Source organism: Podarcis liolepis, assembly GCF_965112155.1.
Source record: "Podarcis liolepis genome assembly, chromosome: 5".
In the NCBI taxonomy this organism is placed as follows: Eukaryota; Metazoa; Chordata; class Lepidosauria; order Squamata; family Lacertidae; genus Podarcis; species Podarcis liolepis.
This window is the reverse complement of record NC_139556.1, coordinates 7,352,239-7,376,749: the sequence shown is the minus strand read 5'-3', so window position 1 is coordinate 7,376,749 and position 24,511 is coordinate 7,352,239. Positions and strand designations below refer to the sequence as shown.

The window sequence follows — 24,511 nt, the reverse complement described above, 5'->3', positions numbered from 1 at the left end:
TTAGATGAGAAATAGAAATGAAATTGATATCCACATATTTATTGCATCTCAATCAGTTCCATATATACAATATTTGTCAAAAAGCATAGGTAGCAAGATTAAACCCTACCCTGTACTAAGGAATGGGAGAGTTGTCCTGGAGCACCGGTCAGAAGGCAACTACCATAAAAGCAGTGGCTTTAAATCCCAATGATCAAAATCTAGAAGGGTACTATGATCAGTGGTATGGAAAGCCCTGAAAGGTCTAGGACAGGCATGTCCAAAGTTTGTTTCGGGGGCCTAGTCCGGCCCGTTGGCCAGTTTAATCCAGCCCCTGTGGCAGTTTATTTCTGGGGGTAATGGGGTAAAATAAAAATACTAAAAAAAACCCTCAACAACTTTGGGGTAAAATCATAAAAAAGCTCAAGAACTTCAATCCTAAAGGTTGGCCCTTTGGTCGGCCCTCACAGCCCTTCACTTCATCAAATCTGGCCCTCTTTGAGAAAAGTTTGGACACCACTGGTCTAGGAGAACTAACACACTCCTACTCCCCATCTCTCTCCTGGCATGGGTACTACCACAGGATGATCAGGGCAGTTTCTGTACAAAAACTAGGTCTAAAACCCAACTGAAATGGATTGAGAAACTAAGTCTCCTCCAAGCTGGGTGTGGGAAATTGAAATTTATCAATTACGAAAGTGCTTGTAGATCAGCAAAGTTGTTTATATGCCATATATTTACACCATTTACCGTATTTTTCGCCCTATAGGACGCACCTAGTTTTTTTGGGGGGAAATCAAGGGAAAATTTTTTATTTCCCCCACACCACAGGTTTGTGCAGCCATCCCCAAGCTAGAAGAGGGAGATGGAGTGCTCCGTCTCCCTCTTCTGCCTTCAGGGACAGCTTGCCCCGCTGTCCCCCGAGTTTGTGGGGCTGGCGGGGGGAGAAGCAAGCTTGCTTCTCCCCCCCCCAGCCTCCAGATCAGGTCAGGGAATAGCAGGGTGGCGGCGCTCTGCCTCCCCACTATCCCCAAGCTTGTGGGGCTGGCGGGGGGGAGAAGCAAGCTTGCTTCTCCCCCCCGCCAGCCTCCAGATCAGGTCGGGGAATAGCGGGGTGGCGGCGCTCCACCACCCCCCTATCCCCCGAGCTTGTGGGGCTGCAGGCTGCTGCCCACAAGCCTTGCGAGCCTGCGGGACATCCCGCCGGGCTTGCAAGGCTTGCTGGTAGCTTCCTGAAGCCTGGAGAGCGAGAGGGGTCGGTGCGCACCGACCCCTCTCGCTCTCCAGGCTTCAGCGAAAGCCTGCATTCGCCCCACAGGACGCACACACATTTCCCCTTCATTTTTGGAGGGGAAAAAGTGCATCCTATAGGGCGAAAAATACGGTAATACAAAATGTGGTAAAAATATATTGTCCTTATTTTTGCCAAATTATGCATACAACACAATCCTGAGCAAGTTTTCCGAACACCAAGTGAAGTTATGTCCAAGGTTAGAACTTGCATGGAAAAGTGCATGCCCTCTAACATGTCTCTGATGAAAACAGGGACATTTTTTCTATATTTGTCTGAATAGGGGCATTTATGCCAAAGATTGTTGCCTGAGCAACATCCCGCCTCCACGAGGCCCCAAAGTGATTCTCAGACTTCTGTTTGCATTTTGCCGTGGCCTATTCTGCAAGTGTTTATTCTCTGGATTAAATTACACGTTAGAGGAAATCTTCCCCGATGCCTTAGTGTCCATGTTTGTTCAGCAGAGACAAGGGATGTCCCGGTTAAGCCTGAAGGGTGATTCTGTCTAGAAAAAGGCTCCCTTTTACATATTGGAAAGGCAAATAGGTGTCAGTGATTAACAGGGAAATTCATCAAACATCATTTAGCTGTAAAAGTTGCTTAGTGGTGCATACACAGAAAGAATATTACCCAAGTTTCTGGAAATTGCCTAATTAACCTCTAGCAACGTTTGGCTATCTAGGGCAAAATTACACAAGGAGACCAATATGGAGCTAAGTTTTTATTGCTAAGGGAAAATACCACTTGCCCTATTTAAGTGCAGTGCTAGGGTCTTGGAAGCTGTTGCGTAACTCTTCTTCTGCCCCTCCCCCCACTTCATTTAAGGGATGTATTGAGCTATATTGACATTTGCACTCAGATCCCTCTCTGTGATTATTTTGCCCTCATTTGTCTTTCTCAGCTTTAACTGGAAGCTGGCAATTGCCTTTTACTTAGGACCTTAGCCACTGGCTATAGAGCAATCTTCCCTGCACTAGGATTTGAAAAATACACATTTTTGGGCAGCACCAGGGCTGAAATACATATTTCAAAAAGCTCTAGGTGCCATCACCATCTATTTATTTTATAGGTATATGCCAAAATGGCTCCTAAATAGTTTACAACTATGAAATCAATACACAATCATCAAATTACTGTGTGCCCGGATATCCTAAAAAAGGAAAAGGTACCCCTGCCCATACGGGCCAGTCTTGCCAGACTCTAGGGTTGTGCGCTCATCTCACTCTATAGGCCGGGAGCCAGCGCTGTCCGCAGACACCTCCGGGTCACGTGGCCAGCGTGACAAGCTGCATCTGGCGAGCCAGCGCAGCACACGGAACGCCGTTTACCTTCCCACTGGTAAGCGGTCCCTATTTATCTACTTGCACCCGGAGGTGCTTTCGAACTGCTAGGTTGGCAGGCGCTGGGACCGAACGACGGGAGCGCACCCCACCGCGGGGATTCGAACCGCCGACCATGCGATCGGCAAGTCCTAGGCGCTGAGGTTTTACCCACAGCGCCACCCGCGTCCCCTGGATATCCTAGCATAACTCTAATCCAGTCCCGGCCCATTCCTAGGAATTCTGTGGCACCACGTGGTTTTTCTCTCCTTTGTGACTGAAAAGGTTATTTCCTCCCTCTGAACATAAATTGCACCATCTATCCTTTGTGAGGCATGGCCAGCTTTTCTCATACTGTGCCAGAAACCAGTTCTTCCCCTGCTTAGACTTGCACTGTGGGTGCAAGTTACGGCTTGGGGTGGCAGGCAGGCAGAGCTGCTGTTCTTGGGTTGCTATTATTCAAGACTTGTGTGGATGATATCCGCAGAGTCATGTGGAGTGTTTTCATGCACCATCTATTCTTACGTGCCATCTCTGTTCTGCCTCTTAGGACTATTCTTGAGGTGCCTTGTTTGTTCTATTGTGCGCAGTCTTGCCACCCTGAGGTTGCAGCCCCTTTCCTCGCACTGAGAGTTACCGTATTTTGTGCCCCATAGGATGCTCCGGCCCATAGGACGCACCTAGTTTTTTTTGGGGGGGGGGAATAAAGAAAAAAAATTATTTCCCCCCCAGGTGCAGGGCTGGAAGAACCAGGTCTGGGAACAGTGGGAAGGCACGCTCTGCCTCCCCGCTGTCCCCCGAGCTTGTGGGGCTGGTGATGGGGAGAAGTGCGCTGATCCTGGGACTGCAGGCAGCTCTGCGCCACCATCCAGAGTGGGGCGGGACTTCGCGCCCCGCTCCCGATGGCCGTGCAGAGCTGCGCTGATCCCAGGACTGCAGGCAGCTCTGTGCGGCCATCGGGAGCGGGGCTTCGCCCCCGGCTCCCGGTGGCCGCGCAGAGCTACGCTGATCCCAGGACGGCAGGCAGCTCTGCGCCACCATCCGGAGCGGGGCGGGACTTAGAGCCCCGCTCCCGATGGCCATGCAGAGCTGCGCTGATCCCGGGACTGCAGGCAGCTCTGCGCCGCCACCCGGAGCGGGGCGGGACTTAGCGCCCCGCTCCCGATGGCCGCGCAGAGCTGTGCTGAGCCGGGGACTGCAGGCAGCTCTGCGCAACCCTCGGAGCCGGTCTCCCGAGGGTTGCGCAGAGCTTCCTGAAGCCTGGAGAGCGAGAGGGGTCGGTGCGCACCGACCCCTCTCGCTCTCCAGGCTTCAGTGAAAGCCTGCATTCGCCCCATAGGACGCACACACATTTCCCCTTCATTTTTGGAGGGGGAAAAGTGCATCCTATAGGGCGAAAAATACGGTAACTTACTTTCTGAGGAGTCAATAATGTTTGTCTAAAGTGCACATGGAGTGGCAAAATGCATTCAGCCTTCCATTTCACATGTATGCAGTAGCCGTGTTGAACTGGAAGTGTGATTCTGTATTGAAGGACAATTACGTATGTGTGTTCTTTGGGTTACGTTGTCCCGCTAAATCACAAGAGCTAGAAATTTGCTAAGTTGATACTCATCCTGGCCGCTGAGCCAGCTTGGCTTTGCAAAGAAAGGAATAAAAGCAAAGGGCTAAGCTACTCCACTCTGGCTCCCCTCTTATGGCTCTCCTGTGTAGACAGATGCACAAAGTGTGCTGCAGAAGAAGTTCAGATGATATCTTCCGATTCCTGTCTCATCTAAGACCTTAGGCTCCACAGCACTGCACCCCCTTTTCTCTCTCCTCTCCTACTGCCACCTTAGGTTTTACTGTTTGTAGCCAATGGACATTAAGAAGTAACTTCAATAGCAAACAAGGCAGCCCACAGTTCTTCAGATATCCAGTAATTCTATGTGATATATCACTGTCTACTCCAGGTTAGTTGTAGCCAGAAGCAGTAGGAGAAACGTGTGCTTCAGAAGAGAGGGTGTTGTCTACAGGGAAGATGTTATCCTGCTTTCCTAATTGCCAAGTTGTGGTTAAACACACCAGGAACCTTACCTGCCCCACCAAGATAGCTGTGGATCGCTTCTTAAGAAGTCTTGTCAATGAAAACTTCATGCCACAGCACACTGACCTGGTTCAGATGTTACACGGGGGCATGTGAAACCTGGTTCACACTTTCCTTATGCTATAGCATTTGTTTTGAACTAAGTTTGTGCTGAGTTTGAATGAAATGACATTCATTCAATGGTTACAAATGGAAGCAGATGATTCCAGTTTCCTCCTCCTTGTGGCCCTGTGCCCAGATGATTGGGTAGCGCTCAGGAACCTGAGGATGTTAGACTGGAATGTGGCCATTGAGCTACTTGATACCTTCCAGCATCTCTTTGTGTTGGTCTGATGGAGCCATCCACTTATCCTAGCAACTGTGAAGGAAAGGGGAGCTATGCACTCCCAAACAACCAGAAGAGGGAAGGAAAAACTTGTAAAGTTTGTTACACTGGCAATGTGTGAAACTTCTCTCCATGTAGCTGCTGAGATCTCATTTAAGAGCTGCTAATCACCACCTCCAGGGGACGCAGGTGGCGCTGTGGGTTAAACCACAGAGCCTAGGACTTGCTGATCAGAAGGTCGGCGGTTCGAATCCCTGCAACGGGGTGAGCTCCCGTTGTTCGGTCCCTGCTTCTGCCAACCTAGCAGTTCGAAAGCACTTCAAAGTGCAAGTAGATAAATAGGTACCACTCCGGTGGGAAGGTAAACGGCGTTTCCATGTGCTGCTCATCAGAAGCAGCTTAGTCATGCTGGCCACATGATCTGGAAGCTGTACGCCGGCTCCCTCGGCCAATAAAGCGAGATGAGCGCCGCAACCCCAGAGTCGGTCAAGACTGGACCTAATGGTCAGGGGTCCCTTTACCTTTAATCACCACCTCCATATCAGGACGTTGGTGCATTTTTGATGCCCTTCGTCTTTTCATGAAGGCTGGCAAGTGCAGAGGATGCACGTGAGACTCTAAATATGAGAAACTGGTTTATATAGCACTGTTCACAGCGGATAACTTGTGTAAGAATATTGCAGTGACTCTTGAATGTTCAGTGAGAACCACATCAGAGGTGTTTTCAAGCTACAAAAAAGCCTTAACAGAATTAAAGGATTGACTCTGTGTGTTGTGTTGTTTTTATTAGACCTGCCTCACAGGCTGCCTTCGCTGGGTCAGCTCACACATGGAACTGTAACATGTGATATTTCACCGCGTAATGATAAAGCGCTAGATAACTCTCATCCAGTATGTTACATTACTGTTTATGTATAAGATGCGGCCCAAAAGGGGGGGAGAACCCCCCAAGGCTGTGCACAAAAAAGAATATAAAATAAAAAATATAAAAAATTAAGGTAATAATAATAATAATAATAATAATTTATTATTTATACCCCGCCCATCTGGCTGGGCCTCCCCAGCCACTCTGGGCGGCTTCCATAAAAACCAAAAATACAGTAAAATATCACATGTTAAAAACTTCCCTGAACAGGGCTGCCTTAAGATGTCTCCTGAATGTCAGGTAGTTGTTTATCGCTTTGACATCTGCTGGAAGGGCGTTCCACAGGGCGGGCGCCACTACCGAGAGGCCCTCTGCCTGGTTCCCTGTAGCTTTGCTTCTCGCAATGAGGGAACCGCCAGAAGGCCCTCGGCGCTAGACCTCAGCGTCCGGGCAGACTGATGGGGGTGGAGACGCTCCTTCAGGTATACTGGACCGAGGCCGTTTAGGGCTTTAAAGGTCAGCACCAACACTTTGAATTGTGCTCGGAAACGTACTGGGAGCCAATGCAGGTCTTTCAAGACCGGTGTTATATGGTCTCGGCGGCCGCTCCCAGTCACCAGTCTAGCTGCCGCATTCTGGATTAGTTGTAGTTTCCGAGTCACCTTCAAAGGTAGCCCCACGTAGAGTGCATTGCAGTAGTCCAAGCGGGAGATAACCAGAGCATGCACCACTCTGGCGAGACAGTCCGCAGGCAGATAGGGTCTCAGCCTACGTACCAGATGGAGCTGGTAAACAGCTGCCCTGGACACAGATTTGACCTGTGCCTCCATGGACAGCTGTGAGTCCAAAATGACTCCCAGGCTGCGCACCTGGTCCTTCAGGGGCACAGTTACCCCATTCAGGACCAGGGAATCCTCCACCCCTGCCCGCCTCCTGTCCCCCCAAAACAGTACTTCTGTCTTGTCAGGATTCAACCTCAATCTGTTAGCCGCCATCCATCCTCCAACCGCCTCCAGACACTCACACAGGACCTTCACCGCCTTCACTGGTTCTGATTTAAAAGAGAGGTAGAGCTGGGTGTCATCCGCATACTGATGAACACCCAGCCCAAACCTCCTGATGATCTCTCCCAGCGGCTTCATATAGATGTTAAAAAGCATGGGGGAGAGGACAGAACCCTGAGGCACCCCACAAGTGAGGGCCCAAGGGTCTGAACACTCATCCCCCACCACCGCCTTCTGAACATGGCCCAGGAGGAAGGAGCGGAACCACTGTATAACAGTGCCCCCAGCTCCCAGCCCCTCAAGACGGTCCAGAAGGATGCTATGGTCGATGGTATCAAACGCCGCTGAGAGATCCAGCAGAACTAGGAAACAGCTCTCACCTTTGTCCCTAGCCCGCCGGAGATCATCAACCAGTGCGACCAAGGCAGTTTCAGTCCCATGATGAGGCCTGAATCCCGACTGGAAGGGGTCCAAATGGTCCGCTTCTTCCAGGCGTGCCTGGAGTTGTTCGGCAACCGCTCGCTCAATCACCTTGCCCAGGAATGGAAGATTTGAGACTGGGCGATAGTTGGCCATCGTGGCCGCATCTAAAGATGGTTTTTTAAGAAGCGGTTTAATAACCGCCTCTTTCAGCGGGTCTGGGAAGACTCCCTCACGGAGGGAAGCATTCACCACCCCACGAAGCCCATCGCCCAGTCCTTCCCGGCTAGCTTTTATAAGCCAGGATGGGCAAGGATCCAGGAGACAGGTGGTTGGTTTCACTCGTCCAAGCAGCCTGTCCACATCCTCGGAGGTAACAGATTGAAATTGATCCCACTCAACTTGACTAGACAGAACTCTAGCACTCTCCCGCCCCGGCCCTGCTCCCACGGTGGAGTCTACTTCTTCCCGAATCTGGGCGATTTTATCTGCAAAAAACTTTGCAAAATCATTGCAGGAGAACATGTGGCCCGTACTGGGCCCCGATGTTGCAGGTGGTTCCGCTAAATTGTGAACCACCTGAAAAAGTCTCCTGCTGCTGTTTTCTACAGATGCAATAGAGGCGGCGAAGAAATTCTTCTTCGCCGTCGCTATCGCCACTTGGTAGGCTCGACGTTGAGCTCTAACCTGTGTCCGGTCAGATTCGGAATGAGTTATCCGCCACCGGCGCTCTAGCCATCTCAACGATTGTTTCATTGCCCTCAGATCCGTGGAAAACCACGGGGCTGTCCGGGCTCCATGCAATCGGAGAGGGCGCTTCGGAGCCAAACAGTCAATAGTAAGGTAACAAAACCTTAAACATTTCAGAAATATTTAAAACCCAATGCAGCCATGCTCCTCCAAAAAAAAGGCGAAGTGCGGTCCCTCACAACAAATGCTGGAGAGAGCAAGAATAAATACTTAGGTGGCAGCTGCTCCTGAGAAAGGTCTGAGGCAAGGGGTGAGGTGAAGCAGGTGGAAAAGGTTTGCCCTTGATGTTCCATCAGTCTCTTCCCTCTAGCAATATCTTAAGTTCCACTTAAGACTTAGCCATCCGTTCCAGTTGGCAGTGGTTCACCAAAATCTCAGGCACAGGCCTTTCCCAGCCCTGCTACTGATATCCCTCTTGAACTGGTAATGCCAGGGATTGAGTCAATGTTAGAAACTCAGATACATAAGCTAGATGTCAAATGGCTCCTTAAACCAGGGTTGCCGTGTCCATTAGAGGGGCAGATGGCTTACAAGTCATATTAGAAAATCAATTTACTCATTTTTCAGAACCAAATCAATCAGCTGCAAGAGTAGACTATGTTTGGACATCCAGCGAATTAGTACCTAGAGTTATAAAAATTGAAATTCAACCAAAAATACTTTCAGATCATAATGCAATTAAATGTGAGATAAAAGAAATAGATGAAAGTCATATTTTTCAATACAGTGGTACCTCATCTAGCGTCCGCCTCGTCGAGCACCTGTTCCGTCGAACGTCCGTGGCAAACCCGGAAGTACCGGAATGGGTTACTTCTGGGTTCGCCACTCATGCATGCACAGAAGTTCTAAATTACACATGTGCAGAAGCGCAAACCTCTCTCTGTGTGTGCGCAGACGCGGCGCTTTGTCCAGCGTCCTTTTCGGCCACCAACCGGGGTTCTGGAACGGATCCCAGTCGCAAAACGAGGTACTACTGTACGACTTTTTGGTTCCTGAAATATTCTGATTGTGCAGATGAAATATAACAGAATTCTACAGGATGTGTTGCTAGCGTGTGAAAACAGTTGAGATTAAAGGATCCCCAGGCTTGCATCTTGAGATGGTGTAGATGTCAGGCACCATGTCAGCCAGGTGCAAAATGCGCCTGACAAATTTCAAACACTGGATTGAATCTGACACCTTCTCTGTACACTAGGGTACAGCCTTCCTTTCATTGTACAGTGGTTCCTTGGTTTGCATACGTTTTGGATTACAAACACGTCAAACCCAGAAGTGCGTGTCCCGGTTTGCAACCTTTTTTTGGATTACGACCCCCTTTTTTTTGGGATTACAAGCAAGTTTTTTGGGAGGCCCCATTGGCGAAAGCGCGCCTTGGGTTACAACCTGTTTTGGTTTACAAATGGACCTCCGGAACAGATTATGATTGTAAACCAAGGTACCACGGTACAGGTTTTTCTAGGATGAACTGCCTCTGTTGGGAAAAGACTAGTGTTTGAGGAGATATCAAATGTTACAAACATTTTCACCTTCTTGTTGGATTTGTGATGCTGCCTGTCTCGTCTAGCAAGCCATTGCAAAGGGAAGGGCTGTGGCTCAGGTATAACTCTGCTTTACATGTAGCAGGTCACTGTTACGGAAGTGTCAGGATTCAAGCCCCCAACCCAGGATGTTTGGAGTGGCCGATGGAACCCCAGAAACCGTTGTCAGTAAAATGACACATTTGTGAGAATTTTGCAGTGCTTCCCAACTTGCTCTCACCATGTGAATGAGGCAAATGGGACATCCAGCAGCTAAAACACACTCCTATTTCTACTAAGTGTGACATAACCCAAAGAGATACACATGGGAATAGTAGGAATTTTCCACTCACAAAACAAGATCATCTGCTATTCCTCCCTCTTGTTTGTGTGTTTGCCCCTAGGAGATAATCACGTCTTGAGATAAACTACCAGAGCCTACGTGGTCTGGCGAAGGATGCCTGTTGCTATCAGTTTATGCAGACCTTACATTCCACCCAGCCCAGAGTTGCAGGACCCACCATTTCTCATAAATACATTTCTCTTTCTTTCACTTTCAATTTCTTTGTACTTTCATTTCTCCTCCACAGTAATGAGCTAGATGCATCAATGGTCTCTTGCATAAAGTAGTTCCCTGTGTTCCTAAATTTGGAGGTGCTATGAGAAAAAACTGCTCCTTTTCCCTTCTGGGGTACCCAAGAGCGCATATAGAGGTCCTTTTGTAGGTTCTCTATCGGTAGGAGAAAATAACAGAGGCCAACCAGAGAATATTGAGAAGCAAAGCAGCTAACAAGCCTGATCTTTATTAAATCTGTTGCTACAGGGTACCCCCCCACACACACACAGGAGGGGGGGAGGGACCCAGGACAAAGGTGTGCAAGCCCTTATATAGACTTTGAAATTGCCCACCCTGTAGCTCAAGACCACCACCCCAGATACATCATACCTACAGCACAGAAGGGGTGTAGCCCAAGACGTCCCCCCTTAATACATCAGAGAAGGGGCGGGCTACAACAGAAATCTGAGTGCTTTGTTTTTATCCTGTCTGCTAGGTCAGTATTTTTCAACCACTGTTCCGCGGCACACTAGTGTGCCGCGAGATGTTGCCTGGTGTGCCGTGGGAAAAATTGAAAAATTCGAAAGATTTTTTAAAAAGTCAAATTTTCGCCCACTAGGCAGGCGCCGGACTGTGTCCACCCTATTTTCCATCCATCCTGGGTGGGGATCAGATCGGATGGGATCGGATGAGAGCGGACAGGCGGTCTGCTCTCATTCGATTCCCCATAGAGAGCAGCGGGGCTCTGACATCTCCCTCTCCGCACACAGTGGTGGTGTGCCTCATGATTTTTTTTCATGAAACAAGTGTGCCTTTGCCCAAAAAAGGTTGAAAAACACTGTGCTAGGTTACCTGATTGGATTACCTGGGCATCCTGGCCACTCTTTTGTTATGATAACTACTCAACTCCTGAATCCAGGTCACAGGCTCACCCTATTCATATCTGAAATGTGCCCTTGAGACAGGATTTGTGAGCAGAGAGACAATGGGGAGGCAGAGAAATATTTGAGGTTGATTTGGAAGAGAGAAAATGGTTTCAGGACTTTTCTGTGGGTTTCAGACATGTGGTTTACATATTTGTATGTCGAAATACATAAAAGCATAAAAAAAATTGTCCAGTAGCACCTTAGAGACCAACTAAGTTTGTTCTTGGTATAAACTTACGTGTGCATGCACACTTCTTCAGATATACCACATATTTGTATGTGTTTGCTTGGTACATTTATGAACACCTATTTTATATATCTAAGACTTTAAAATGGATTAACACACATTTGTAAATTGAATTTTTTTATATATAAAAAGATAAATTTCTGAAATGTTGCAAGGACACGTTATTGTAAATTCTTCTCTTAAAACCATTTCTGCAGTGGTTTAATGGTCTTCTCCTGGGAACGCCTTGTACTCAATAATAATTGTGCTTTCAGGGATGAAACAGTGTGTCCTTGAATTGGAACTTCCGTGAGTTGGCATTGGTGCTTCCATACCCTAGATGGGTCGGCGGGTTTCAAACTGCCATCTGGAAAACTTACGGGGTTTCTCAATGACAAGATTAGTGACCAGCTTCCTTCAAAAAGAAGGAATTCTACCAAGCTTCTGCAATGTACCGTATTTTTTGCACCATAACACTCACTTTTTTCCTCTTAGAAAGTAAGGGGAAATGTCTGTGCGTGTTATAGAGGGAATGCTTACGGGTGGCGGGGGGATCTGCTGCAGTCGTGAGCAGAGGATCCATGGTTCCCCTTCCTTCCCTCCTTCATGGCTCTCTTTGAAACAGCAAAGCGGGAAAAGAGCCGCTGAGTGGAGAGGAGAGAGGGACAGAGACCCTGCTTGCTTTAAAGGAGCAAAGCGGGAGATGAGAGGAGCCGCTTACACGAGTGTAAGTGGCTCCTGTCCTGTTGGCTCCTTTAAAGCAAGCAGGGTCTCTGTCCCTCTCTCCTCCCCACTCAGCTGGCTAAATAGCAGCAAAGTTTTTCAGCGAGCTGGGGAGGAGGGAGAGAAGCAGAATCTGCTTGCTTTAAAGGAGCAAAGCGGGAGAGGAGAGGAGCCTTCTCCTCTCTGCATTATAAACAGCATCCTTCTCCACCCACCCCACACGTGTTCCTTGTCCCTTGAGTGCTTTTCCTTCCCTCCCCACTTAAAACGTGGTTACAAAGCATGGATCCACATGGATCCTCAGGATTTTTGCATTGGGCTACCCCAAACTCACCGTCAGATCACATGTCTGTGGCCACAGCATGAACCACAAAAATCATACATCCACTGTTTCGTTTAGAATATTTTTTTTCTTGTTTTCCTCCTCTAAAAACTATGTGCGTGTTATGGTTGGGAGCGTGTTATAGAGTGAAAAATACAGGTACATTGTGCTGGCTATGCGTTCTAGAGAGCATTTGCAGATAACAGTGTGGCAATGAGGCCCAACCAGCTCAGCCAGACGTTCCACAACAGCAGAATGCGCATCTTCAAAAGCTCACCTTAGAAAGCTGTAAAGTGCTGACATTCTTTCCTAGAATCCCAGTTTGGGAGAAATGAATATAAAAACATTTAGTAGTAGTAGATGAGTTGTTGTTGTTGTTGTTGTTGTTGTTTATTGTTATTATTAATATAATGAATGGCAGTCTTGTGTCTAGAATTTAATAATCTCCTTCATAACACAAATTGAACAACTTTGCAGTGAATTAGGAAAGCTTGAGGACGCTCTTAAGAAACCTGTAACTTTTCAGAGTTTGGGATGGGGAGAGGCAAAAGATACGTGAGCAGCTCCCCTTCAAGCTTTTTCTCTTCTCTCTTCTTCGCCTCCAACCCTCTTTTTTAAAAGAGAATCATCCCGGGATCCTGTATTTGCCACCCAAGATTTCTAGAATTCCTGTTCTGCCATAATGACCAAGTACTGGTGCTTGTAGCAGATGATCGTGGCCTGTATGAGAGATTCCAAGGGCATTTGGTTGGCAGCTCTTGAAAACAGTAGATGGTAGTAGATGGGCCTCTCTTGTTCTGAATCAGAACAGGCAATTCTTACATCTTATATCTGTTACCCCAGCAGAATTCTACTTAACGTTCTTACAAACTCTTTATTTCTACATAAACTACATGTTTATTGCGAAAGGTGTAAACGTATTGGCATGCTCAAGGATCAGTATGATTTGGCAGATGGTTTCAGCCATTTAAACAAAAATGCAGTTTCACTCTTCTCTGTTTTTGTGAAACCTGTGGGCACAGGGCTATATTAATTGGTGACCCATGTGTTTTCACTCTAAGTGCTCTCCACACTACCCGGGGAACACTGCAGCCACGACAAGCAATCTTTCTGGGAACCCCTTCTCATGATATCAGCTTCCAAAGGACCACAAGTTTGAAAACCAATTAGTCTAATATGGGTATTTAAAAAGTCAATAATACCTGAGGACTGTCCAAAATTGACTTGTTATACACCTAAAATGGTAAAATACAGAATTAAAATATTCTCTTTTTTTGTCCCCCACCCCTTTCTCCATAGCTTGCAGGAACGGCAGTCCTTGCAATTGGACTATGGCTTCGATTTGATAAACAGACAAAAGATATTTTTGATCAGGAGGAGAATAACAATACATTCTATACAGGTATGTTGTAAAATTATTGCTCAATGGTATGAACAGTACACCTGATACCTACACTGCTTTTAAAAGTATTAACAGTGACTAAGGAAACCAATGATAAGATGTGTAAATATGCTTGATATGGAATGACCTGTCCACATAGATACCAAAATTATTAGGGTATTTCCTTGCCCTTGACAAAGTGAAATTTTTTTATATGTGCCATCTCAGATTCCTTGGTCTCTAAAAATGTGCAAAAATATATCTCCCAGCTGGAAACGGGGGTCTAGTGTGCACCCTAAAAAAGGATATGCCACTTCTAATCTGAAATTGTGTAGATATGCCACCCCTTGGCAGAAAATTGGATACTTTGATATCTCATCATCACCGCTAAGGATACACATTAAGAGATGCTAGCACAAAGCAAACCAAGCCACTCTTGGGAAAGACCTTTCATATTAATATAGTAAAATAATTATTATATTTTGTACTGTTTTTATCTTTAGTTTTTCCCAGAAAAGCAGCCTTAGAATACTTTGGGGTGGGGGTGATTCCAGGCATGGAATCCTGGTCTTAGATTGCTATGCCTTGAAGAAAGGGGAATTGCTGTCCTTCCTTTCTTTTGATAGTCCCTCTGTAGGAAAATTGGATTTGTGGACAAAGAAGTGTGGGGGATTTTCTCCCTTGCTTCCTCCCCCCCCCCCAGTGTACCAACCAGTGTCAGTTCTTTCTTAGATACCGTATTTTGCGCCCCATAGGATGCTCCGGCCCATAGGACGCACCTAGTTTTTTGGGGGGGAAATAAAGAAAAAAAATTTATTTCCCCCCCAGGTGCGGGGCTGGAAGAACCAGGTCGGGGAACAGTGGGAAGGCACGCTCTGCCTCCCCGCTGTCCCCCGAGCTTGTGGGGCTGGCAATGGGGAGAAGTGCGCTGATCCCGGGACAGCAGGCAGCTCTGCGCCGACATCCGGAGTGGGGCGGGACTTCGCCCCCAGCTCCCGGTGGCCGCACAGAGCTGCGCTGATCCCGGGATGGCAGGCAGCTCTGCGCGGCCATCGGGAGCGGGGCGGGGCTTCGCCCCCAGCTCCCGGTGGCCGCGCAGAGCTGCGCTGATCCCGGGACTGCAGGCAGCTCTGCGCCGCCATCGGGAGCGGGGCGGGGCTTCGCTCCCGGCTCCCGATGGCGGCGCAGAGCTGTGTTGAGCCAGGGACTGCAGGCAGCTCTGCGCAACCCTCGGAGCCGGTCTCCCGAGGGTTGCGCAGAGCTTCCTGAAGCCTGGAGAGTGAGAGGGGTCGGTGCGCACCGACCCCTCTCGCTCTCCAGGCTTCAGCGAAAGCCTGCATTCGCCCCATAGGACGCACCCAGATTTCCCCTTCATTTTTGGAGGGGGAAAAGTGCTTCCTATAGGGCGAAAAATACGGTGATCCCCAGACCACTGACACACTGGCAAAGTTATTAATGGTTATATGTTCCATCCAAACCCCATGAAGGTGTTACTGGTTTCCTAGTCCTTGTCTGGCAGAAGTTTTGATCTGCTGAGCGACTTCTTCTTCTTCTTCTTCTTCTTCTTCTTCTTCTTCTTCTTCTTCTTCCCCACGTACATGTCATCAGCTAAACCTCTTGTGTTTTGGAATTGCAATCAGCCTGGATTTTATGCCATGCTCCCTAGACGTGGATGGCGTGCTCTGCCTTATAGGTCATCTTTGACTTGCACTAATGGCTCTCCAGTTGTAACTTTCTCATATGGCCTCAAGCATTGTGGGAAGATGTCGGAAAGCCTATCCCAAAGGTCATGCACGAGGGGAAAGGTCGTCTCTCACACTGATAGTTCAGTGCTGAAGCCGATAATAAAATCGGAGGATTTTATGGATTCCTTAGGAGGAGGACAGAGGTACCGTGACGCAGAAGTGTTGAGGGCAGCCCTCCACAACATATATTGCAGAGATCTTTCTTTATGGGTAAAGTGGTCATCTAAAGGCCATTGGCTGAGAATGGCCATTTTGTCTGGCCGACTGCAGGAGTTGAAGGTGCTGGCTGCTTGCAAACATTTGCAGATGCAATTGGGGTCTTGATGAGTCCAGAAGCTGGATTATTAAGGTTTGCACAACTGATAAATAACCTTTGATGGGTCATGAGGGAGTCTCTAGTCAGGAGGGAAATACTCTTAAAAAGGACGGTTGTAAACCTTTTCTGGTGATAAGAGAAGCAACTGATTTCTATTATGGGAATAGACAAAATAGCCTTCCCCCCGTCCTCTGCACTCACCACCTAAAACCCATTATTATAGAGACTTGTTCTGAAACACTGCTAGTAGTGTTTTCTTTTTAAAGAAGCAACAATAATGGTGTTAGTGTAACCATGTACACAACCTTGAGGTCCTTGGAAGAAAAAGTGGTATATAAATGTAAGACATAAATAGTAGTGGCAGTGTAGCTGGTAGCCTTCATGTTGTTCAAACTTGGAAAATGTGAAGTTGTTTTTTTTTAGCTGAGAATAAATCTTCTCTGTTTTGATTTTTAAAATCCGTCTGCCTCCAGGGGTTTACGTTCTCATTGGAGCTGGTGCCCTCATAATGCTGGTTGGTTTCTTGGGATGCTGTGGAGCGATACAGGAGTCCCAGTGCATGCTTGGTTTGGTAAGTATGGCGTTAGTTTCTACGGTAGGAAGAAGGCTATACAGTGGTGCCCCGCAAGACGAATGCCTCGCAAGACGGAAAACTTGCTAGACGAAAGAGTTTTCCGTTTTGGAGGTGCTTCGCAAAACGACTCTCCTATGGGCTTGCTTCACAAGACGACAATGTCTTGCGAGTTCCTGCGGGGTTTTTTTCCTCCCCCCCCCCTTTTTCTAAGCCGCTAAGCCGCTTATCAGCTGATCCGATAAGCTGATAAGCCGCTAAAAGCCGCTAATAGCGCTAATCCTCTAATCCGTCAATGGGCTTGCTTCGCAAGACGAAAAAACCGCTAGACGAAGAGAATCACGGAACAGATTCTTTTCGTCTTGCGAGGCACCACTGTATCGCTTTCATGTCTGCTGAATTCTTTCTGGATCCTATTTTCAAAAGGAAGTACTTTCCTTCACAATGCACATAAACTCCTCCTAGAATGCACACTGTGCCAAAGTTGCCAACACAAGTTAGATTTCGATGTTTATGTCACAGAACTGGATCCTCCTACATATGGTGAAACTCATTCACGTTAGAGCCAGGGGTAGGCAACCTAAGGCCCGTGGGCTGGATGCGGCCCAATCGCCTTCAAAATCTGGCCTGTGGACAGTCTGGGAATCAGCGTGTTTTTACACTAAAAGTGGAACTTCTAGCTGCATAGGATTGGGCTGTGCAAGTGTGAGCTAGGAAGCCATTCGTTCCGATGTCTCCTCCAATGTCCTTAGTGGTCTCACATGAACTGCTACACTGAGCCTACTAACCTGCCTTGGAAGGTGACTGTGATAGGGTAACGGAGATAAAGTTTACAAAGCACACAGAGCATTCTAAAGCCCTATCTATAGACTTGTTATGTATTACCATCTCAGGGTTTTATAAACCATTGTTCAGCCATGACATTACTCAAAATCTCTCTCGTCTCCTTTGCTTCTAGTTTTTTACCTTCCTTCTTGTGATTTTTGCCCTTGAAGTAGCTGCTGCCATCTTGGGATTCTCAAACAAGGAAAAGGTAAGGCAGACATCTTTTTAAAGTTGATTTTATATGCCATCTAGAATTATAACAGAATTATACATCCAGAATTCTGCCTCCAAATAATCTGCTCAGGATTAGCAGATAGAAACTTGAAGTAGAGTTTTGGGTCACCGGTATTCTCAGGACTTGGCAGCTGAAACCTCCAGGTGATTTTCCCCAGTGGTTTACTATGGGGGCTGTAGTTGTAGTAATAGTAGTAGTAGTGTAGTAGTAATAATAAATACTGAGGGGGACAGAATAGAACTTGAGGCATCCCATAAGCAGAAGGCCATGAGATACAGCAGCAGTCCACTAGCACCACCAACAGGCTCTGTCCTGGCCAGAAAGGACTGGAACCAAGACAAAGCTGTGTCCCCCAAATCGAGTCTGACAACCAATAATGAACCTGTCAGTCTTTAAGATAGCACAAAGTGTACATCATATTTCCTTATTCCAAGCATTCCTTTTTTGGTAGAATAGGGGCTGCCTCCCCACCCCTCACATCTGATTGATGCGGTACACACCACTTAGACCTAGATGCAACCACGGTTTTCTGCTGAGAATTCAAAGCTACACAAGTACTTTTCACCTATCGTCCTCCTTTCCTGCCCCTCTGTAGACATTAAGCCCCTAGATATGGCCAAGTTAGATTTGCGGGGAGGGCAAGGAATGTTTTGGAGATTAGCCTGAAGGACTCCAGCAGTCATGTCGTAGACAGCATATTCCTTTTTTTTTTAATAATAATTTTTTATTAACCGACCAATCACATCAAATCAAACCAAATTACATAAATTCCAAATTACACAGCCGAATTTTAAGTTTTTGTTGGGGGTACCCATATTTCAAGTTCCGAAGGGGATCCAATCAACTTCTTGCTTCTGACTGCTGTTTTTATGTCCACAAATCTAACCTTATAATGTTCACAGTACTATCCAGTCCTTTCTTATTGTTTTTCCACATCTCTTGTTGTTGTTTTCATATATTTTTCCTTTCTCTTTGTGACCTCTGATAGTCTCCACAAGCTGGTTAGAACAGTTTGTAATCCTGCGTGGATATTATTTTTTTTATCCAGTAGCCATATCCAGACGTTTTCCATATAACATTACTTCCATACATCAAAACAGTCTTAGCGTCATTAATCTTCACCAATCTGCCTCCTTTCTCAAAACCTCTGAGGAGATTCACCAGGAATGCAGTCTGAAAACAAGTCCGTTCCTCCTCCCGGCTTCTAGGCTATAAATCCTTTGGCAAGATGGCGACTCTGAATTAATTGCTGCGCCATTCCAAAAGCTCTTATTGCTTCTCAATCTCCATAAAGCATACTTTTGGTTAAAGTTTATCTCCACACAGACCTTAATCATCCTGCTTGGGTCAGTTCAACTGACAATTCTGAGGAGTGGTTCTTCGTAGACAGCATATTCTAGCTTCTCCTTTTTAAGCAAAAAGATTAATGTAACCACTGTTATCATTATTGGGGTGAATTATTATATTGTTTGTGTTTTTAGATTGTAAAGGAGGTGCAGGACTTTTACAAATCAGTATATGACAAAAGAAGGGAACCTGCCACCAAAGAAACGCTGAGAGCCATTCAGGCCGCGGTAAGTCAGATCAGATCTCAACTATTTTCTTTGCTTCTGTAACCAGTTCAGAGCACTTAGCCATGATGCGACTGTTTGTATTTTCCCCTCCCGGACAAGTGCTACCTATAGTTGATGTTAACATCCTCACCAATCGTGTTTAAAAGCGACTGTGATTGATGCTCAAGTTGCATCCGTCACAAACACTGTCCGTAGTTGGAGGAGAATTGAAGTGGGGGAGGGGAGGAGGCGCTTGTGAGTTTGGGGGGTGGGGTGGGGGAGTTTCCAAATCTCTTAACCATGCCTAAGAGATTGAAAAACATCCCATCTCCACTGAGCCAGCGAGTGCTAGGAATGAAAGCCAGGAGTCCCAATTTGCAACAGCTTAATCTGGGACGCGGGTAGCACTGTGGTCTAAACCACTGAGCCTCTTGGGCTTGCCGATCGGAAGGTCGGCGGTTTGAATCCCCACGATGGAGTGAGCTCCCGTTGCTCAGTCCCTGCTCCTGCCCACCTAGCAGTTCGAAAGCATGTCAAAGTGCAAGTAGATAAATATGTACCGCTCTGGCGGGAAGGTAAATAGTGGTTCCATGCGCTGCTCTGGTTTTGCCAGAAGCGGTTTAGTCATGCTGGCCACATGACCCGGAAAAACTGCCTGCGGACAAACGTCGGCTCCCTCGACCAGTAAAGCGAGATGAGCGCCGCAACCCCAGAGTCGTTTGTGACTGGACTTAACTGTCAGGGGTCCTTTACCTTTACCTTTAATCTGAAAGGGGTGCTATTTGCATTTTGTTTCTTTGAATGACCATCAGCCGCTCCCACCTAGACCATTGGGGCTCTTTGTAGTCTGGATGTGTTGTGTTCTGGTCCAGCGCAAGGCTGCTCAAAGGTTGCTGGACCATGGATAGCTCCAAGTAAGCAGCTTGTTCTGACCAAGCTGGGGAGCAGGCAGGCCTTTCATGCCTTTAACCCCAGACTACTTCCTCCAGGGGGACGCGGGTGGCGCTGTGGGTTAAACCACAGAGCCTAGGACTTGCCGATCAGAAGGTCGGCGGTTCAAATCCCCGTGACCGGGTGAGCTCCCGTTGCTCAGTCCCTGCTCCTGCCAAACTAGCAGTTCCAAAGCACGTCAAAGTGCAAGTAGAGAAATAGGTCTACTATTTCCGGTGGGAAGGTAAAATGGCGTTTCCGTGTGCTGCTCTGGTTCGCCAGAAGCAGCTTAGTCACTCTGGCCACATGACCCGGAAGCTGTACGCCAGCTCCCTCGGCCAATAAAGCGAGATGAGCGTCGCAACCCGAGTTGGCCATGACTGGACCTAATGGTCAGGGGTCCCTTTACCTTTACCTCCTCCAGGCTTCACCCCCTAGAGACTGTTTCAGAACCACAAAAGGCCAGCCCCTTTGGCCTGAAGACAGGCCCTCCTCCTCCTTTGTTCCACAGCCTCCCGCCTGGTGTGCTCCCAGCACTGCTGGACTGTTGTTTGTGTGATGGCAGACATCTGATTCTTCAAGCTCAGCTGAGGGGCCAGACGCTGGCTGGATCACTCCTGGTGCTCTGAGAAGTTCCTCTGGGAATTCTCGCCCAATTGCCTCAGGCACCCTGGTCTCCCAGTCTTTGTGAGACAGTTTTCCACCTGCAGCTTCTAGTCTCTTCATCCAGGTCCCTGCTGGTGGGGTGGGGTGTTTCCAGTGCACGTTCATATAGATGACTTGCATGGAAGTGTGAATCTACATGCAGTTGTTCTTTGGCCGAATCTGGGCAAGAGCATAACTATACTGAGTTCTAGAGAAGTTTTACTGCACAGGAGGCTTCCATGGTTTGTAGGTTTTTCTAAAGGCACGTTTTCGAATAATCTCCAAAGATCTTATTTCAGCAAAGTCCTTCAAACTGATAATTTACCCAGATCTGTTGACTTGTATGTTTCATCCGTATTTTGAAACACAACTGGAATGTAACTTTTCTCTCTGCTCTAGCTGAACTGCTGTGGCCTCACAGGGGTTATTGAGGCAGCAATTGAAGACACTTGTCCCAAACAGAGCGGTATCCTCGAAACCATTCAGCTACAGGTATGTTGTTGTGCCGCAGGTAGGGACATGCCTCGTGTTACTAAGTCTCAGCATAATATGGCAAAATCCATCTCTTTGGTGCTTGCATGTATAATACGGTTACCAGATTTTTTCCCCAGTGAATCCGGGGACCCTTTTTTTTTTTTGAAGCTGAGTAGCAACAGGGAGTCAGTAGTGGGGATGATGTCCCCAAGCACACATGCATATTGTATAAAGGTGCAAAGCCCTTCTTTCGCACCCTGTGAAACATAAATGTGCAGAGTTTTCTAAAAAAACTGAGCAACGGCCGGCTGCCTACAACTCCTGAGCCTCCCCCATCAGTCAAAACAAAGGGGGCAGGAGATCTGTACCACCGGACATCCTTGGTTCCCCTTCCGCAGTGGCAGCCAGCCTGGTAGCGCAGTTGGCTCTGGCTGGCTTCAGGAGCTGCTCGCTGCCATGGCGCCTGCCATTTTTCCTCACCGGAAGTCCTCATATGATATGTTTTGCACAACTGCTGAGGTTGCCCCTGCCATGTTTCCCAGGGACAGATTTGCAAATCCGGGGACTGTCCCCCCCAGGAACCGGGGACGTCTGGTAACCCTAATGTATAAGAGTACACAAGGTGAAGGATTGGTTTTTCTTCCAGGCATGCCCTACGGTTATTGAGGAAGTCTTCACCAAAAAGCTGAATGTGATTGGAGCAGTCGGCATTGGTGTTGGTGTGGTGATGGTAAGTAGCAGCATTTTCCATAAGGTTGGCATATAGCTGCATGTTGCATAATGCCAAGCATGGCGTTCTTTGTAAGAACATTATTTATTTTATTTTATTTTATTTTATTTTATTTTATTTATTTTATTTATTTTATTTATTTTATTTATTTTATTTATTTTATTTATTTTATTTATTTTATTTTATTTTATTATCCATACCCTGCCCATCTGGCTGAAATTCCCCAGCCACTCTGGCCAGCTTCCAATAAGGATTTAAAATACAATACAGTGGTACCTCGGGTTACATACGCTTCAGGTTACAGACTCCGCTAACCCAGAAATAGTGCTTCAGGTTAAGAACTTTGCTTCAGGATGAGAACAGAAAGCGTGCTCCGGTGGCGCGGCGGCAGTGGGAGGCCCCATTAGCTAAAGTGGTGCTTCAGATTAAGAACAGTTTCAGGTTAAGTACGGACCTCCGGAATGAATTAAATACTTAACCCGAGGTACCACTGTAAAACACCAGTCATTAAAAACTTCCCTAAACAGGGCTGCCTTCAGAGGTCTTCTAAACATCAGATAGTTGTTTATCTCTTTGACATCTGATGGGAGGGTGTTCCACAGGGCGGGCGCCACCACCAAGAAGGCCCTTACGTGCAAAAGCCGTCAACAGGCCCAATTGCCCAACGGTGGAAAGCCTGCGAGAGAAAACCAGCAGTGGCAAACACTGTGAAGCTCAGTGGCTGGTGCGATCTACTCTCCTGCAAGATGGGAGGATTGAGGGCACTTCAGAAATTGAGCGGTGCTGAACTGCTTTCCAAACCATCGCAGGCTTTGAACCATTGCCGTTTCTAACCTAAACCAAAATTATTTAATTCACTGATCTCCTTCGTGGTATTCTTCACGGAGAAACTTTGCCAATTGTGCGTCTTTCTCTTTTTTTAGATCTTCGGTATGATTTTCAGCATGATCCTTTGCTGTGCTATTCGTAGAAACCGAGAAATGGTCTAAAGGAGCTTCAGGCAGAGTGGGCCGTTAGCAGCATTCAAGGAATCTCCAGTTATTCACTTTAGCATTCTGAAAGTCACTTCTAAAGTTATATATTTGTTTTAAAAATGCTTTATTTAGTACTGATCTTCGTTTTTATGCTTTGTTTATAAAAGTTTAAAAGAAATCTAATTTTGAGAAGGTACTATATTTGTTAAGCTAAAGTCTAACAACTTGTATATAAGGGTTTGTCTTCTTTATTCAGACTTAACAACTGGGATGTAACTTACATTGGAGAAAATTTGATACTTAATAAAGATTTAAGACCACGTAGTGACTTTTATTTTTTTTAAAGCGCCTTTCTTTTCAGTGTACTGATTCTGACACAGTAGGGGAAATGAGGGCTAAATTGTTTTTTCATGGTAAAGGTAAAGATACCCCTGCCCGTACGGGCCAGTCGTGTCCGACTCTAGGGTTGTGCGCTCATCTCACTTAAGAGGCCGGGGGCCAGCGCTGTCCGCAGACACTTCCGGGTCACGTGGCCAGCGTGTGACGAAGCTGCTCTGGTGAGCCAGCTGCAGCGCAGCTCACGGAAACGCTGTTTACCTTCCCACTATAAAGTGGTACCTATTTATCTACTTGCACTTAGGGGTGCTTTTGAACTGCTAGGTGGGCAGGAACTGGGACCGAAAGACGGGAGCTCACCCCGCCGCGGGGATTTGAACCGCCGACCATGCGATCGGCAAGCCCTAGGCGCTGAGGTTTTACCCACAGCGCCACCCGCGTCCCTTTTTCATGGTATTTCTTAGCAAAATCCTCAAATACTGAAAATGTTTCTTGCACGTGGGTGAGATCCTGACTCTTTTCTCCCATTACTTTAACAGACTGGGTGGGCAGCAAATATTAAACTTAAGCATCCTATTCATGAGCAACCGACTAATAATTGAAATTATTTTAGATATATATTGGAAGTGATTTAATGGATGGTAATTGACAATGAATATCCATGCAGAGGAGTATTTTTTAGATGCTGGGGGGAAAAAATGTGACAGACATGAAGAGATGAGTCAAAATATTTGGACAGAATTTATGCAGATGGGTTCGTATTTTATACTCGAGACCTAAATCATAGAATTGTAGAGATGGAGGGGACCCCAAGGGTCATCTAGACCAACCCCCTGGCATTGCAGAAATCTCAGCTAAAGCATCCTTGACTGATGGCCATCCAACCTCTGCTTAAAAACCTTCAAAGAAGCAGAGTCCACAGCCTCTTTAGGGAACCCTAAACGATGCCTTATGAGGAACAGCTAAGGGAGCTGGGCATGTTTAGCCTGGAGAAGAGGAGGTTAAGGGGTGATATGATAGCCATGTTCAAATATATAAAAGGATGTCACATAGAGGAGGGAGAAAGGTTGTTTTCTGCTGCTCCAGAGAAGCGGACACGGAGCAATGGATCCAAACTACAAGAAAGAAGATTCCACCTAAACATTAGGAAGAACTTCCTGACAGTAAGAGCTGTTCGACAGTGGAATTTGCTGCCAAGGAGTGTGGTGGAGTCTCCTACTTTGGAGGTCTTTAAGCAGAGGCTTGACAACCATATGTCAGGAGTGCTCTGATGGTGTTTCCTGCTTGGCAGGGGGTTGGACTCGATGGCCCTTGGGGTCTCTTCTAACTCTATGATTCTATCCCAGTCCACTGTCAAACAGCTCTTATTGCCAGAAAGCTTTTCCTCATGTTTAGCCAGAATCTCATGTCTTGTAACTTGAATCCATTGTTTCGGATCCCACCCACCAGAGCAGGAGAAGACAAGTTTGCTCCCTCTTCCATGTGAC

General features: G+C 47.1%; 1 protein-coding gene and 1 long non-coding RNA gene across 2 annotated transcripts in view; both read left to right on the top strand.

Moving 5' to 3' along the window:
- Positions 1-23,009, top strand: part of CD9 (CD9 molecule) — a 34,620-nt gene extending 11,611 nt beyond the window's left edge. The window contains exons 2-8 of the mRNA XM_083503594.1: positions 13,609-13,711; positions 16,225-16,322; positions 17,281-17,355; positions 18,864-18,956; positions 20,910-21,002; positions 21,631-21,714; positions 22,638-23,009. Coding sequence (XP_083359720.1) covers positions 13,609-13,711; positions 16,225-16,322; positions 17,281-17,355; positions 18,864-18,956; positions 20,910-21,002; positions 21,631-21,714; positions 22,638-22,703 — 612 coding nt within the window. The 3' untranslated portion in view covers positions 22,704-23,009. The remainder of the gene's footprint in view (positions 1-13,608; positions 13,712-16,224; positions 16,323-17,280; positions 17,356-18,863; positions 18,957-20,909; positions 21,003-21,630; positions 21,715-22,637) is intronic.
- Positions 5,440-11,713, top strand: LOC310707046. Its single transcript, XR_014526295.1, has 3 exons — positions 5,440-5,998; positions 8,133-10,608; positions 10,960-11,713. It is a non-coding gene; the product is annotated as an uncharacterized lncRNA (long non-coding RNA).
- Positions 23,010-24,511: the final 1,502 nt, after the last annotated feature.